This window comes from Nomascus leucogenys, chromosome 12 (genome assembly GCF_006542625.1).
Source record: "Nomascus leucogenys isolate Asia chromosome 12, Asia_NLE_v1, whole genome shotgun sequence".
NCBI lineage: Eukaryota > Metazoa > Chordata > Mammalia > Primates > Hylobatidae > Nomascus > Nomascus leucogenys.
Genome location: NC_044392.1, coordinates 87930528 through 87945556, shown reverse-complemented (window position 1 = coordinate 87945556; position 15029 = coordinate 87930528). Strand labels below are relative to the sequence as shown.

The 15029-nt window shown below is 35.0% G+C and overlaps 1 protein-coding gene across 13 annotated transcripts in view; it reads right to left on the bottom strand.

Moving 5' to 3' along the window:
* Window positions 1-533: 533 nt before the first annotated feature.
* Window positions 534-15029, bottom strand: part of ODF2L (outer dense fiber of sperm tails 2 like) — a 49164-nt gene continuing 34668 nt past the window's right edge. For 7 of the 13 annotated variants that reach the window (XM_030825113.1, XM_030825123.1, XM_030825114.1 and 4 more), the window contains 8 exons: window positions 14467-14577; window positions 12173-12277; window positions 10124-10282; window positions 9028-9066; window positions 8464-8549; window positions 8220-8382; window positions 6563-6688; window positions 534-2569 (listed from right to left, as the gene is read on the bottom strand). In XM_030825113.1, the coding sequence (XP_030680973.1) occupies window positions 2441-2569; window positions 6563-6688; window positions 8220-8382; window positions 8464-8549; window positions 9028-9066; window positions 10124-10282; window positions 12173-12277; window positions 14467-14577 (918 nt within the window). In that variant the 3' untranslated portion in view covers window positions 534-2440. Of the gene's footprint in view, window positions 5908-6562; window positions 6689-8219; window positions 8383-8463; window positions 8550-9027; window positions 9067-10123; window positions 10283-12172; window positions 12278-14466; window positions 14578-15029 lie in introns of all 13 variants that reach the window. The other 6 variants (XM_030825121.1, XM_030825118.1, XM_030825117.1 and 3 more) reach the window with 4 other exon arrangements.

Genomic DNA, 15029 nt, shown 5'->3' with positions numbered 1-15029 from the left:
TACCTCATAAGAGACCCAGTGCAGATAACCTGAGGGAAAAGACCAAGCTGCATGGAGGTCAGATCCAGGAGCCAACTAAAGAGGAGGAAAAAAACATGAGAAGTAATAATAACATAGATAATGGAAGAAAACATTTACAACTTAGAAAGTACTGAGGGCCTGAATATCAAAGATAAAGGGAAAATCCTGCAGATCTTTTAGTACTGTGGGGAAATTGGCTTTCTGGCTCAAGGGCCTTGCTGACATTGGATTTAGGTCACATACCAGGTAAGCCCAATGTGTGTACCTAATGCTTCACATGGAAACAGTATTAAGCAGAGATTGTTAAACTCTAGCATTCAGCAACTTTCTTTTGTCATGTTGTCACTAGGAGCTAAATACCAACCTTAGGAACTTTGTGGTAGTCTTTTCCTTCCACAGTCTGTCTAAAGCTGCAGGCACCAATTTTTAAATGCCATAAGCACAAATTACTTGGGTAACAATAAAAAATTAAAAATATGAGAAAGGAGGTATTTATGGGTAAGACAAATGCATTACTATTAAAAGAAACTACTATCTTTATTTATGAAATGGATACAGAGGTAGTATGGTGAGTTAAGAGCAGAGCAGAGACTCCGGATGTCTGCCACTTACTAGCTGTGCGACCTTGGGCAAGTTACCTAAGCTTTCCATGTCTTAGTTTCCTGAAAATTAAATGAGTTAATATATTATCAGAATTATTAACTCTGGCACATAGCAAGTGCTTAATCAATCATAGCAGCACTGCTGCTGGGCTGCTGCTACAGTGGGAAAACAGCACTGTACACAGAACTTTAATGTTGCAGACTTGAATTTAAATGCCAACTTTAAACTTAAGTTTCATACCACAGCCATGGTAATTAATCCTTTTTGCTTACATTTTTCATATCTAAAACAGGAATATGAATACCTGCGTCTTTCAACATCTGTCCATCTATCCACAAACATCAACTGAGTGCCCAGATATTTATATGACTAAGATACATTTCAGCCCTTAAGGAGCTTACAGTTTAGTGAGTAAAACTCAAGAGCTTTGCTTTCATGTGGGCATTTAAGGCTCCCTTTGCGTTAGGAGATAAAGAAAGGGCTGCAAGGGTCAAGTATGGTTTTAGTACCATGAGTATTAAGATTTTTTTAAAAGTGACACTAATCTTGTTAGCAATTGTTGGGTAAAAAGTGTGGCCAGTTCTGACAGTCTGTATTTTGCTATTTTAAGAAAAATACTATAAAGAAATTGGGTCACTAGAAAGTAAGCATCTGTGGATGATATGACAGTCTTAAAAGTGAGGGGATCAGAGGGGACCAGACCCCATCTCTGATCAGAAAAAGAGCATAAAACACCTTAAAGAGATACTTCGGTTCATAGGCTGGAACTGTGTAGTTCACAACCTGCCTTTTTTAGTGATCTTTTAAGACCTGAGTGTTCCTCTGAATTAACAGCTCTCAAGTCATTGTCCGAGAGGAGTCACTATTACTTGATCCTTTGTAAACCATGTCATCCCCTTTTAGAGTATCCTGCCTTGGCACACACAGTGGGAGATTATAGCAAACAAGTTCTTTTTCAACTTGGAAAACTTCATCCCAATACTAAAGACCTTATTTTAAACCTTCTTGATGTTAAGAGTGCTTATTTTGATCATCCCCATGTGAGTTGGCCATGGAAAGGGTGGGATAAGCTGTTCCCCTTTAATCTTTTATTTAACTAAGGGGCTCTAGAATGTCTAAAATAATAATAATATCAGATAATCATTAGTATGAAATGAACAAAAGAGACTACAAATTGAAGATGGCCTGAATGTCTATTCTTTATAAGGAAAGAATGTATGACCACATTTTCATCTGTCATTAGCAGTTGGTACTTAATAGCGATGACTTAAAATTGTATACTTAAAACCTAACAGAAATTATAATGGCAACTCAGCATATACTTGAAACAATATTAAGTGTAGTATATTGAGACATTTAGTAGCTTTAGAAAGTATGTAATTAGACCATTATTAAAAATTAAAATTCAGAATATTTTATATTTATATATCACAATACAAAACAATTATATACATTATTTAAAATCATATTGACCAAGACTTACTACAAATTCACTTGATTGAATGGTGGCTACAAACATCACAAAGAATGAATCTGACTTCCATGTGTATGTGTGAGAAAAATATTCTAACCAATTTAATTTTAAAATAAATTAAACCAGAGATAAATAAGAATTATCCGGCAAACAGGAATAGTAACAACTATCCTATTTTAAAGTTTCAGTTAGATAAATTGTTTCAAAAATCTTTACATAAAAACCTCTAATACTACCACCTGGTAGTATTAGATGTAACTGGTAGTATATTTATTTTTTTACCTAATCACATTTTAGACTCATAATAAAAATCTCCTACTTAGAGAAAATAAGTTTGACAATTTATTCAAACATTGTTACATAAGAAGTTTTAAGAAACTGTAAATAATTCTTAATACTCTCATTTTGATTTTCCGACTTCTCAAGACTATTTTGTACTTCTTTCAAACACACTTCCTGATGTTGTGCTTTCTAAAGAAAAAAGGAAAAAAATACAAATAAGTAATAATAGCATTCATTCCAAAGGACCGGAGTCATAATACTAAAAACAGATATACAATAACTAGATAATTTTTTGATTTTTTAAAAGAATACTCACATCTGATGTGTTCATTCTTAGAGCTCACTCTTCTTTAAAATTAATAATTAAAGCACACATGGTTGATCTTCACTGATATAATTTATAATACACATTCATTTAGCCCCAAATTATTACATACTTAACATGATTAACTTAATAGGTTCTTTAACAACTGTCATAATTTCACATGTAACATGATATATTTTCATACTAGTTTTTGCCATTTTCTGTCTAAAAATTCACATTTTATTCCAAAATAATTAAATGTCTTAAAAGTTGATAGAATTCTAGTTTTGATAATGTGAACACTTTATTTTTAGAATCCCTTTAAAAATAAAAAGAATTCTTCATATTACAGTGGTTCTTGAGGAAAAAATTTTAAACCTCAATACATTTTTTTTTAACTAAGGTGCATATGAATTCCTAAGTAGGTGAGTTCACTGACAATGCTTTAGATAAAGACAGGTTGCAAATATCATCTAGCTTCCAATTCAAATATAGACACCTAGATAGAAAAGAGAGAAATTTTACATCCTTCATATCAGGTGTTCAATGACACCTGATACCTTCTGAAACTGAGCAATGCCCAGCTCAGGAAATGGGGCAGGTAAAAAACAATGAGCTAGGCCGGACAGTACAAAGTCACAGGATGAATACAATGAGTTTTACTCAACAATTTGGAAAGAAAAATAGTAACACATACTTATTTTGTAGGGTAGAATGTAAAATGTCAATGGATTTTAGGTTAATACATAAGACTTCAAAGACATTTCAGGCTTCAGGAGGGGTGCCTTGGATTAAGCTGCTGAGGTCATCCTCAGATCTGTACATCCGTTCTGCACCACCCCATTAGGGTACTTGGACAGAAAATACAAAAAGGCCTGCAGGTGAGCAGGGCACTGTGAGAGACACCAGGGATATAGACGACTATGCTTTCAGAATGCTTACAATTCAAATGGGGCTGAAGCAGGTATATTAAATAAATACTGCCCACTTAACTGTTCCCTGGAAGGCATAAAACACACAAACTCATTTTTCAGCAATGTTTAAATCTATGCTTAGAATTCTAGAATTTTACTAGTACAAAAATTATCAGGTTTAACAAAACATCAGATCTTTATTTTTTAATTTTTCTTTATTATACTTTAAATTCTGGGATACACGTACAGAACGTACAGGTTGGTTACATAGGTATACACATGCCATGGTGGTTCACTGCACTCATCAACCCGTCATCTACATTAGGTATTTCTACTAATGCTATCCCTCCCCTAGCCCCCCACACCCTGACAGGCCCTGGTGTGTGATGTTCCCTGCCCCATATCCATGTGTTCTCATTGTTCAACTCCCACTTATGAGAACATGCGGTGTTTGGTTTTCTGTTCTTGTGTTAGTTTGCTGAGAATGATGGTTTCCAGCTTCATCCACGTCCCTGCAAAGGACGTGAACTCATCCTTTTTTATGGCTGCATAGTATTCCATGGTGTGTATGTGCCACATTTTCTTTATTCAGTCTATCATTGATGGGCATTTGGGTTGGCTCCAAGTCTTTGCTATTGTGAATAGTGCCACAATAAACATATGTGTGCATGTGTTTTTATAGTAGAATGATTTATAATCCTTTGGGTATATACCCAGTAATAGGATTGCTGGGTTAAATGGTATTTCTGGTTCTAGATCCTTGAGGAATCACCACACTGTCTTCCACAGTGGCTGAACTAATTTACACTCCCACCAACAGTGTAAAAGCATCCTATTTCTCCACATCCTCTCCAGCATCTGTTGTTTCCTGACTTTTTAATGATTGCCATTCTAATTGGTGTGAGATGGTATCTCACTGTAGTTTTGATTTGCATTTCTCTAAATGACCAGTGATGATGAGCTTTTTTTCATATGTTTTTTGGCTGCCTAAATGTCTTCTGTTGAGAAGTGTCTGTTCATATTTTTTGCCCACTTTTTGATGGGGTTGTTTTTTTCTTGTAAATTTAAGTTCTTTGTAGATTCTGGATATTGGCCCTTTGTCAGATAGAAAGATTGCAAAAATTTTCTCCCATTCTGTCGGTTGCATGTTCATTCTGATGATAGTTTCTTTTGCTGTGCAGAAGCTCTTTAGTTTAATTAGATCCCATTTGTCAATTTTGGCTTTTATTGCCATTACTTTTGGTGTTTTAGTCATGAAGTCTTTGTCCATGCCTATGTCCTGAATGGTATTGCCTAGGTTTTCTTCTAGGGTTTTTATGGTTTTAGGTCTTACATTTAAGTCTTTAATCCATCTTGAGTTAATTTTTGTATAAGGTGTAAGGAAGGGATCCAGTTTCAGTTTACTGCATATGGCTAGCCAGTTTTCCCAACACCATTTATTAAATAGGGAATCCTTTCCCCATTGCTTGTTTTTGTCAGGTTTGTCAAACATCAGATGGTTGTAGATTTGTGGTGTTACTTCTGAGGTCTCTGTTCTGTTCCATTGGTCTATATATCTGTTTTGGCACCATTACTATGCTATTTTGGTTACTGTAGCCTTGTAGTATAGTTTGAAGTTAGGTAGCGTGATGCCTACAGCTTTGTTCTTTTTGCTTAGGACTGTCTTGGTTATGTGGGCTCTTTTTTGGTTCCATGTGAAATTTGAAGTAGTTTTTTCTAATTCTGTAAAGAAAGTCAATGGTAGCTTGATGGGGATAGCACTGAATCTATCAATTACTTTGGGGAGTATGGCCATTTTCATGATCTTGATTCGTCTTATTCATAAGCATGGAATGTTTTTCCATTTGTTTGTGTCCTCTCTTATTTCCTTAAGCAGTGGTTTGTAGTTCTCCTTGAAGAGGTCCTTCACATCCCTTGTAATTTGGATTCCTAGGTATTTTATTCTCTTTGTAGCAATTGTGAATGGGATCTATTTATTTTACTAGCTTTAGCCAAGTACTAAGGACATTACAGCAAAACCCACCTCATTTATTTTTTCAGAGGCTTCAATTACACAAAAAATAGCACACATATTTTACAATATCAGAAAGTCAAACGGTGAGTTAAAAAAAAGTTTAGAAATAAATGGAAGACCTGTGCTAAATTAAAGGTGATCAATGTTTTGTTCTGATTAAGTTGTCATGAAACTTTTGATGGCAATAAAATCAAATTGTGCATGTCAAAAATCATTTAACTCTTGAATCTTTTAGGTTTTCAACTTTTTAGACACTTGGGAATAAAAAAAATAGATTTCATGGAGTCTTTGGATCCTGGAAAAAACACAGTATCATTATTCTCTATGTCATTATCTAGCAGACAGTTATTACGTAATTTAACCATGAGTAATGCTAGCTTTCAGAATATTCTATGCCAATTGACCGTTTCATGAGTATTCAGGAAAAAAAAACAGAAGAATAATTAAACACAGTCAATTTGGTATTTTCATTTCATGGCTGCGTGGACTAAAGCATCCATCTCACATGTATATCTAATAATACTGAATGTTTAATACAAAATTATAACTTTCTAAAACAAAATATTAATTATTCAAGACAGATATAAAACTCACTTGTAATAACAGTTTAAATTGTGTTTATCTTTAAAAAATGAAAAATTCATATCAGGATGAAATCAAGTAGATTATATCTGTAATTTTCATTAAGCAGTTGTCATTGCAAAAGTAACATGTAGGGAAAGGGCCTGATGAGATTTGATGAGATTTGAGGACAATGCAATACATGCCATCCAAGGAGGCAGAATAATAAATTATTTGGCATAACATTTTTATTTTTTATGTCTTATATTGCTTGTTATTTCTAATATTATCAGTAAAACAATAGCCTTGATTCACCACTTTGTATTTTCTACATGGTAAGAATGTTAAATGTTATCTTTTATAATATGTTAAGCCATGCTTATACTTACACTGTTCATTTTGCAAACAAGTTGATTTTGTTCTTCATTTTTCTTTCTAAGCTCAGTTTCCAGATCTAATATTTTAATTTGTAAAGCACTCTCTCTAGATGACATTTTCTCTATTTCTTCAGCAACCTGTAATTTTTATCAAAAGAGTAAAATAAAGTGCTTTCTTTAAAATATGATTTAAAGCCTTGACAATTATATTGTACCTTTTTTCTAAACAGATATTACTTGTATGTTATATCCAAGTTTAAAGATGTTCTATCTTGAAGAAGCACTTATAGTGTAAGTATGTACTATACTTACCTTCGCAGCATTAAATATCTGCAAAATTGGCTTGAGATGGAAGAGATGTATACATTTTCACTGCTCCGTGACTTAGGTAGGTGTTTCCTCCAACAATATATTTTAAAAACAGACTGAGACCAATTACCATTTTTATAGCATTTATATTCACCAGGGTGTTAAGAGCAGTGACGGAACATAGAAATTTCTTGTTAAATACTCATTATACACTTGGATTAATAGAATTGGGAGTAGGAATTGGTATACACACTGCCTACAAACCCACACACACAAACAGAGACTGGTTCTTCACCTATTCACTTCCAAACTCGTCTGAATTTGAATTTTCATATTTCTCTGATTACTTATTTTAGCAGGAAGTCTAGCTTAGTTATGCTCATCTAAGGAATCAGATATGTGGAAGCCTATTTGTAAGAATGCTGGGCTGGAGCCACTAGAATGAGAGTAGAGGCAGGGACTGATCCAAACAAGGAGCTAGTGGAAAGGACTGTCCTCCAACCTAATTTCTATGAACTCGGTTCTAAGTTATTATAAAGATTTCTTCTGTACATATTCCAAGCACAATTATGCATAAGAGATGCCAGTGTGATCTGAAGCTATGGGAGAAAGGGCCCTTAGGACAAACATTGACGCCCTTGGCGCCGTCCCCTCAGTGTGGACAATGGTAACAGGGCAGTGATGGCACTCTCACATGGGCAGAAACTACAGATAGCCCCATATTCCACTGTAGCAGGAGAGAAAGGAGGGGGCAGACATACCTCTGGGACTCTGAACTCTTCCATTCAGGAAGGAATCTGAGAGCATACCTGGCATTTCCAAAATGCACTTAGGCTGAACCCTACCAGGCTATGAGAGTGCTGAGAGCTAAGGCTAGGTCTTATTCATCTTTGCATCTCAAGCACTAGCAGATTGCCTGATACTGAAGTATTCATTGAATGCTAACCTAATGGATGTAACTGAAATTTAATATTGTATGTATTTATCTATGCAACAATATTTGTCAAAAGGGACTTGAACTTTACAGCTCACTGAATCCTGATCAAAACAAAAATTTTCAATTATTTGCAGATTCAATTTGGTTGTATATAAAAAAGGTATGGGAGGAGATTATGTCTTCAAAGTGTTTTCCATCTCTGCCCTTTCCCCAGCCACATTACCATTTATCTAGTGAAGTAACTCTAGCCTAGCAATATATCTGTTTTGCTGGAAAGGGAAGATAGTTAAAGAACAAAAATGTAATTGCTCCCTTCACCCTGTCATCAGGACAAAAACAATAACTACAGGTTCGGCAAGATGTTTAAAAAGATGACTCTTTGGTAAATGAATTAAAAAGTTTCTAAATAAAGGCCATGCATACCTTTTGTCTTCCTTCTTCTAAAGCGGCTTCCAGTTGTCTGGCCAATGCTGTATATTCTGCAGATTTCTCTTTAAACTTAAGATTGCTGTGCTTAAGACATTCTTCTTGATTTGCCAGCTTCTTCTCAAGTTCTTTATTTTCTGTGTCCATATGTTCTAATTTTCTTTTTACAGAAAACATATATTTTAAAATTTTAGTGTGCAGATAAATACGCAGCAGCAATGTTAAGTAATTTAATACTTACTGTTGAAGGTTTTCACACTTCAACTGAATAAGATAGTTTTCCTCTTCCAGAGAAAGCTTTATCAGAAGATTGTGATTTCCATCAACCTAAAAGAAAAAGAAAAAGTTTTCTTAGTCACTTTCTTCACAATCAACTTCCTCCAAAGAAATCCACATAATTTATTGTTAGAACAACCACAAGCAACGAGAAGGTATAAATGTTACTACTCTTACACAGAAAGACACCAAGAAAATGTTATATTGTTAAAATGAAGTTTTAAATTCCTGGCTATGTTGCCTGTATTGGAAAATAACCAACTAAAAGAAATTCAGGATGACGGCAGTTAAAACACTTTGAACAACACCTTATTGAAGAAAGATATTTATTTTGTTAAGTTGAAATAGGAAAATTTTAAGCAGTATTAATCTCCTATTTTTTGATACCTAGGGTTTCTCTTACGGTTTTCTGTTTCACCTAAAAATACTGATTAATAATTGAGTATATGTGAGGTCGAAACTGTAAGTAAAATACATATTTTTTTGAGAAGCAAAGTGAAGTAAACAAATCAACCAAAGACACACTCACCCATGCCAAGATAGAATATTCTTCCCACTGCTTCAAAATCTGCTCTAAATAATGTAAGAAGCTTTAAGGAAAAAATTTTTTTCTCATAATTTGAATTAGTAATTTAGGCTAATCTATGTCATTTGATATTTTACTAGAAAAATCTCTTCTCAGGAATTTAAACTCTAAAATTTTGTCTGCATATTTTTATCTAACTTTTAAGTTCAGGGGTACAAATGCAGGTTTGTTACACAGGTCAACTTGTGTCATGGGGGTTTGTTGTACACATTATTTCATCGACCAGGTATTAAGCCTAGTACCTGTTAGTTATTTTTCCTGACCCTCCCCCTCCTCCCACTCTCCACCCTCTGAAAGGCCCCAGTGTGTGTTGTTCTTCTGCATGTGTCCACGTGTTCTCATCATTTAGTTCCCACTTACTAAGTGAGAAAAGGCAGTATTTGGTTTTTTGCAAAATTAGAATCCAGATTATATTTGGAAGATAGACAGGGAATGCTTCCTAAAACTGTCGTGAAAGTAAAAGTAAAAAGACTTGTTGCCATCCTTGGACTGCTCCTTTAAAAAAAATTCATTAATTAAAAAAATATTGAGTGCTTGCTATGTGCTAGGCACTGAGCTAGGAGAAGGCTATGTGGCTACTAACAGGATGCACCTGATCCATATTCTGATGGTATAAAAAGTAAAACAGGAAAAAAAACAGACTGAAAAATATCCCAAAAAACTTGACGTACAATTCTAATTAAAATAAATTCAATTTTTGTAATGTAAGTTTCAATAATTTACCTTATCCTTACATCAAGGAACATATATGTAAGTATAACTTTGCTCCTTCTCTCATTCTATTACCATGTCTTCAAATGTCTATAGATTGGCAAGAATAAACTAAACTAGGAATTTTAATTACCAATTTTTCACCATAAAATACTAAAAAAATACCTTGCAAAACAGTATTATAGTATCTGCATGAAAATGATGTTTTATGAACTAAGTAGATGGGAATTTAAAAATCAAGCCCTGACATGAGTGCCCTCAACTGGTGAAATCATTCCAAAGCATTCTTTTAACGCATTTAGCAAAACTCAGAAGGACGGCTGGACACCTGGCCCTGAAGCTCCCTAATGGTATGTTCCTGGTCTGCACACTTCCCCTTGCAGCACTGCAGACTCTCCTGACACTCGTGAAGCCTCCGTTCCGCCGCCGTCAAGGAATCGCAGACACGCTCTAACTCCTTCAGATGAGACTCCATCTGGCCTCTCATCTGAGTTGTGGCAGTAGGGAAATAAGTGCAAGATCACACATTCAGCATTAATATTTTTATTATCTTAAATACTAGATATGCTTATAACATAAGTATTTTAGGTATAATGGCTTTAAATAAGAACACAACTGAATAAATATTAATTTAAACTCTGTTAAATAAGAATGTATAAAACTAAAAAGCGGGGTAGACTTTAGTTTTCAAAAAGTTTGTTGAGCACATAAATAGGGTAAATTAGCTGACAGGGTGGATATTTAACTAATTTTTAAAAGCAAATTTTTAAAATCCTGGCATTATATTCAAGCATAGATTATCACTAATAATCATTACTAATAAAGCTGTAGTTGTCTACTGTCCAGCTATAGGTTCTAAAGGAATTGTCACTTTTAGTCATTCAATCTTATAACTCAGATACTTACGTAAATTAGAGCAGCTTGCTTCACTCATCTTAGCCAAAACTGATAGGGTTTACTGTATATTATTTAAAAATAGCCAGTATCATCAGTTCTCACTTGCCTTTAATTTGGCCATTAATGTTACTATCAACAAATCTCTCTAATTTCATCTACATTAATCTGTTTTGGCTACTGCAGTTCCTCACTGCAGCACTTTTGTGGAGATGTGAAAAGCAGCAACCTTAAGAAATGTTTGCACTGCTAATTACAAAAAATAGCCAGACTCTTTCCCTGAGACAGGAACATCTAATAGTTTCTGTGTAGTATCTGGCATTCTTGATCAGGAAAGATAAAACCAGAACAAAGGATCCCTCAGTGTCTCTAAAACATCTTAGAGGCCATGAGAAAACCAGGAGACTTAAAACAGTGAAGTAAGAAAAAGAAAAATTTCATTTAAAAAAAATAGTTGTCTTGTTAAATACCAGTAAGAAAACATTGTGACCTCACAGTATCTGAAAAAGACAGGCTCCAGCCCTTTCTGTCATTTGAACAGGATTGTAAAATATGCTTTTATTTACAGTGCTGCCTAGCAGAAAAGGAGACATTTGCACTACTATGTTTCATGAGCAAATGAGACCAAAAGACATGAAATGGTTTATTCGCTGGCCTGCTAAAAATAGGTGAAAAGTAATTCCATGAAAGCAGTAAGTTGTGCATTCAGTGGGCTATCTTTATTTCTGTATAACTGGAGGATGCTTGCTCTGGCTGACCTCTTCTTCACATTATTGCCTTGCTCTGACTTCTCAATCCTAAGATGGGGGAGCAACCCAGAGAGAGTAACCTTATTAGATTCAGATGGAAGCGACCACTAACATCGCATGACCTCTGCTGCCAGGAGTCAGCATCCTACAACTTTCACTGCTTCTTTACCAAAACAACAAAAAACCCAAACAGAGATGCGGTTTCATTTAAAAACTTTAAAATATTCACAAAAACATCATAACTTGCCAACACTGGCCTTCCCTTCATTCTGTTGCAACAGAACAAATAAAAGGAAACGATGGTTTTTTAAAAGATATTATTTTTCTTCAAAAATGCATTTAGCAGATATTGGCTTTGCTTTTTCAGATGTAAAAGATTTATAACCAGAAAAAAAGGGTGAGATTAAAAATGAGAGGTACTTAGGTTTGTATACTTACGATTGATAACCACTTTTTGAGCTATTTAAAGTCCGCTCTTGCATCAGAAAAATTAAACATTTATGCTATTTTCCAAATATTAACAAAAAAGTGAAAAAACATTCACATAAACAAACAACATTCCCAGCCTGGAAGAAACATTATTTCCTTGGAAAACAAACTCTTACAGAGGTTCAGACTAGTCCTTAGCCTAAGTATGAACTAGAGAAAATGACCAAAATGAATGAATTTGTGTACTATTCATAAAGTAAAAAATATATAAAATATTAATTATTTTATTTGAATTCCAAACGTACCTTCGCTACATTTTTATTTTTGGTTTTTGTTATTTGGTTATTTTTATGTAGCAAATTTTCGCATCTGCTTTTTACTATTTCAGCTGCTTCTTGCAACTTTTGTACCTGAAAATAAAGTATGAGAGAAACGTATTATTTTTAGAATCATAACATGAGATAAAAATCTAAAATTTGGCCGGGCACGGTGGCTCACGCCTGTAATCCCAGCACTTTGGGAGGCCGAGGCTGGCGGATCACGAGGTCAGGAGATCAAGACCATCCTGGATAACACGGTGAAACCCCGTCTCTACTAAAAATACAAAAAAATAGCCGGGCGTGGTGGCGGGCGCCTGTAGTTCCAGCTACTCGGAGAGGCTGAGGCAGGAGAATGGCGTGAACCCAGGAGGCAAAGTTTGCAGTGAGCCGAGATTGCGCCACTGCACTCCACCTTGGGCCACAGAGCGAGATTCCGTCTCAAAAAAAAAAAAAAAAAAAAAAAATCTAAAATTTAAAATTTCATTTTAAACAAGTCATTATTTTCTTTTTTTTTTTTTTTTTTTTTTGAGACAGAGTCTTGCTCTGTTGCCCAGGCTGGAGTGCAGTGGCGCAATCTCAGCTCACTGCAAGCTCCACCTCCCAGGTTCACGCCATTCTCCTGCCTCAGCCTCTCCAAGTAGCTGGGACTACAGGCGCCCGCCACCACGCCCGGCTAATTTTTTCTATTTTTAGTAGAGACGGGGGTTTCACCGTGGTCTCGATCTCCTGACCTCGTGATCCGCCCGCCTCGGCCTCCCAAAGTGCTGGGATTACAAGCATGAGCCACCGCGCCTGGCCACAAGTCATTATTTTCCTATCGATATCCTTGATTGGTTCATCTAATGTTATTCCTTCTTTAAATACGGAATCACTCAGTGCTCTACTCTAACCCACAATCTTTGTTTGATTTACCTGTCTTCTCTCATCAATACTTCTAAACTCTCCACTTGAGCTTTGAAGACTACAAAGATTTTCATTTGCAGATCACTGTCACTTCAAAGAACCAGTCTCTGGTCCAAACTAGCTTCCATTTAAATTATTTTTCCCACCAAATCAAAATCTACTAAAAAAAAAAAAAAAAAAAAAAAGAAAAGATTCTAGGCCCTGCACCCAGAATATGGTCACTCAACCAAATACCAATATAAAAAATAACAGTATTTCTGCTGAGGGATTAAACCCAAATAACCAGCTGGAAGACCCTGATGAATAACAGGTCCCACAGTCCACCACAACCTCCATTCCTACCTCAGATCTGGATGACTGAAATATTCTAACTGGATGTCTCAACTCTAATTTTCCCATCTAATCCATCAAGATGCAGTCCCTTCCTACTTGCCCACACTTTGCCCCCCTAAAGCTTTCATCCTTAGTTCATTCTTCTTTCTTTTTTTTTCTGAGACGGAGCCTTGCTCTGTTGCCCAGGCTGGGAGCACATTGGTGCAGTCTCGGCTCACTGCAACCTCCACGTCCTGGATTCAAGCAATTCTCCTGTCTCAGACTCCTGAGTAGCTGAGACTACAGGTGCATGTCACCACACCTGGCTAATTTTTGTATTTTTAGTAGAGACAGGGTTTCACCATGGTGGCCAGGCTAGTCTCGAACTCCTGACTTCAAATGATCCGCCCACCTCAGCCTCCCAGTAGATTACAGGTGTAAGCCACCACGCCCAGCCAGTTCATTATTCTTTAATTCAAAGTCTCTCTGACCAGTGTGTTAACCATCATGCAAGGACCTGCATAAGTCCCATCTTATGAAGTTTTTTCTTGAATGCTACATTTCCAAAAAATAAAGGTTTTCTATAAATTACCATTGAACACATGGTCTATTTCATATATATTGTCATATGTTCTTTTCTTGGTCTTTCATGTGAATAATCTGAATTATACTTTATTTCTTGAGAAAGGAGGCATAAGGAACTTTAATGACCCTAGAAGGGAGTCATTAATCTAAATCAATACCATTAAATATACATGATGACAAACAAATAAAACCAAGATTAACAAGAATACATTAAGGGTCACATTATACCTATGTAATTAATTTTAAATCTATTTTTAGGAATATCCAGTATATCCATATGCAGTGTTTGAATCAGGAATCAGCAGAATCATCTATTTATAAAGATGTGTGGGACCTTAAAAAATATTTGAGACACACCATATTATAACCCACAATGATAGCCCCACCTCTCTTCAGTTCTGTTTATTTAGATTACAAACAAATAGTGTTTTAAATTGTCTACCAATTTTAGTAAACACTAAAATAAATGCAGTAGTCACCTGAGTTTTATACATTTCAATAAGGGTTTTCTGTTTTTTTTCTACTTCTTGCAATTCTAACAGTTCATTTTCAACAGAGACAACTTCATCCTTCAAAGCAGCAAGTGTAGTCTAGCAAAAAAAAAAAACAGATTTTATAAATCATTAGAATACATTTATACTCCAGTGCTACAGAATTATTATAAAAACATAACTCGTGTATTAACAAAGTTGATGAAATATTTTTTATTGCATGCAATACCATCTAAAATTTAGGAATTTCACAGTTAGTGACTAATACTTATGAACAACCTTATTAAGATTTACACAGGACATATGATTTTTAAAACTTTTTAAATTTACTGACAAAAAAACTTGGAAATGTTCCTAGATATGAAAAATCAATAGAATATAGAGGTTACTAGAAAAGAAAAATACACAAAAATTATACTTAGTACATGATAAAGGTTAGATTTTTAAATCAATGGAGGAAACATGGACAACTAAATAAATGGCAATAAGACAACTGTTTAACTATTAGGAAAAAAAAACAGGTTAACTACCTGCCTCAGCCCAACACTAAA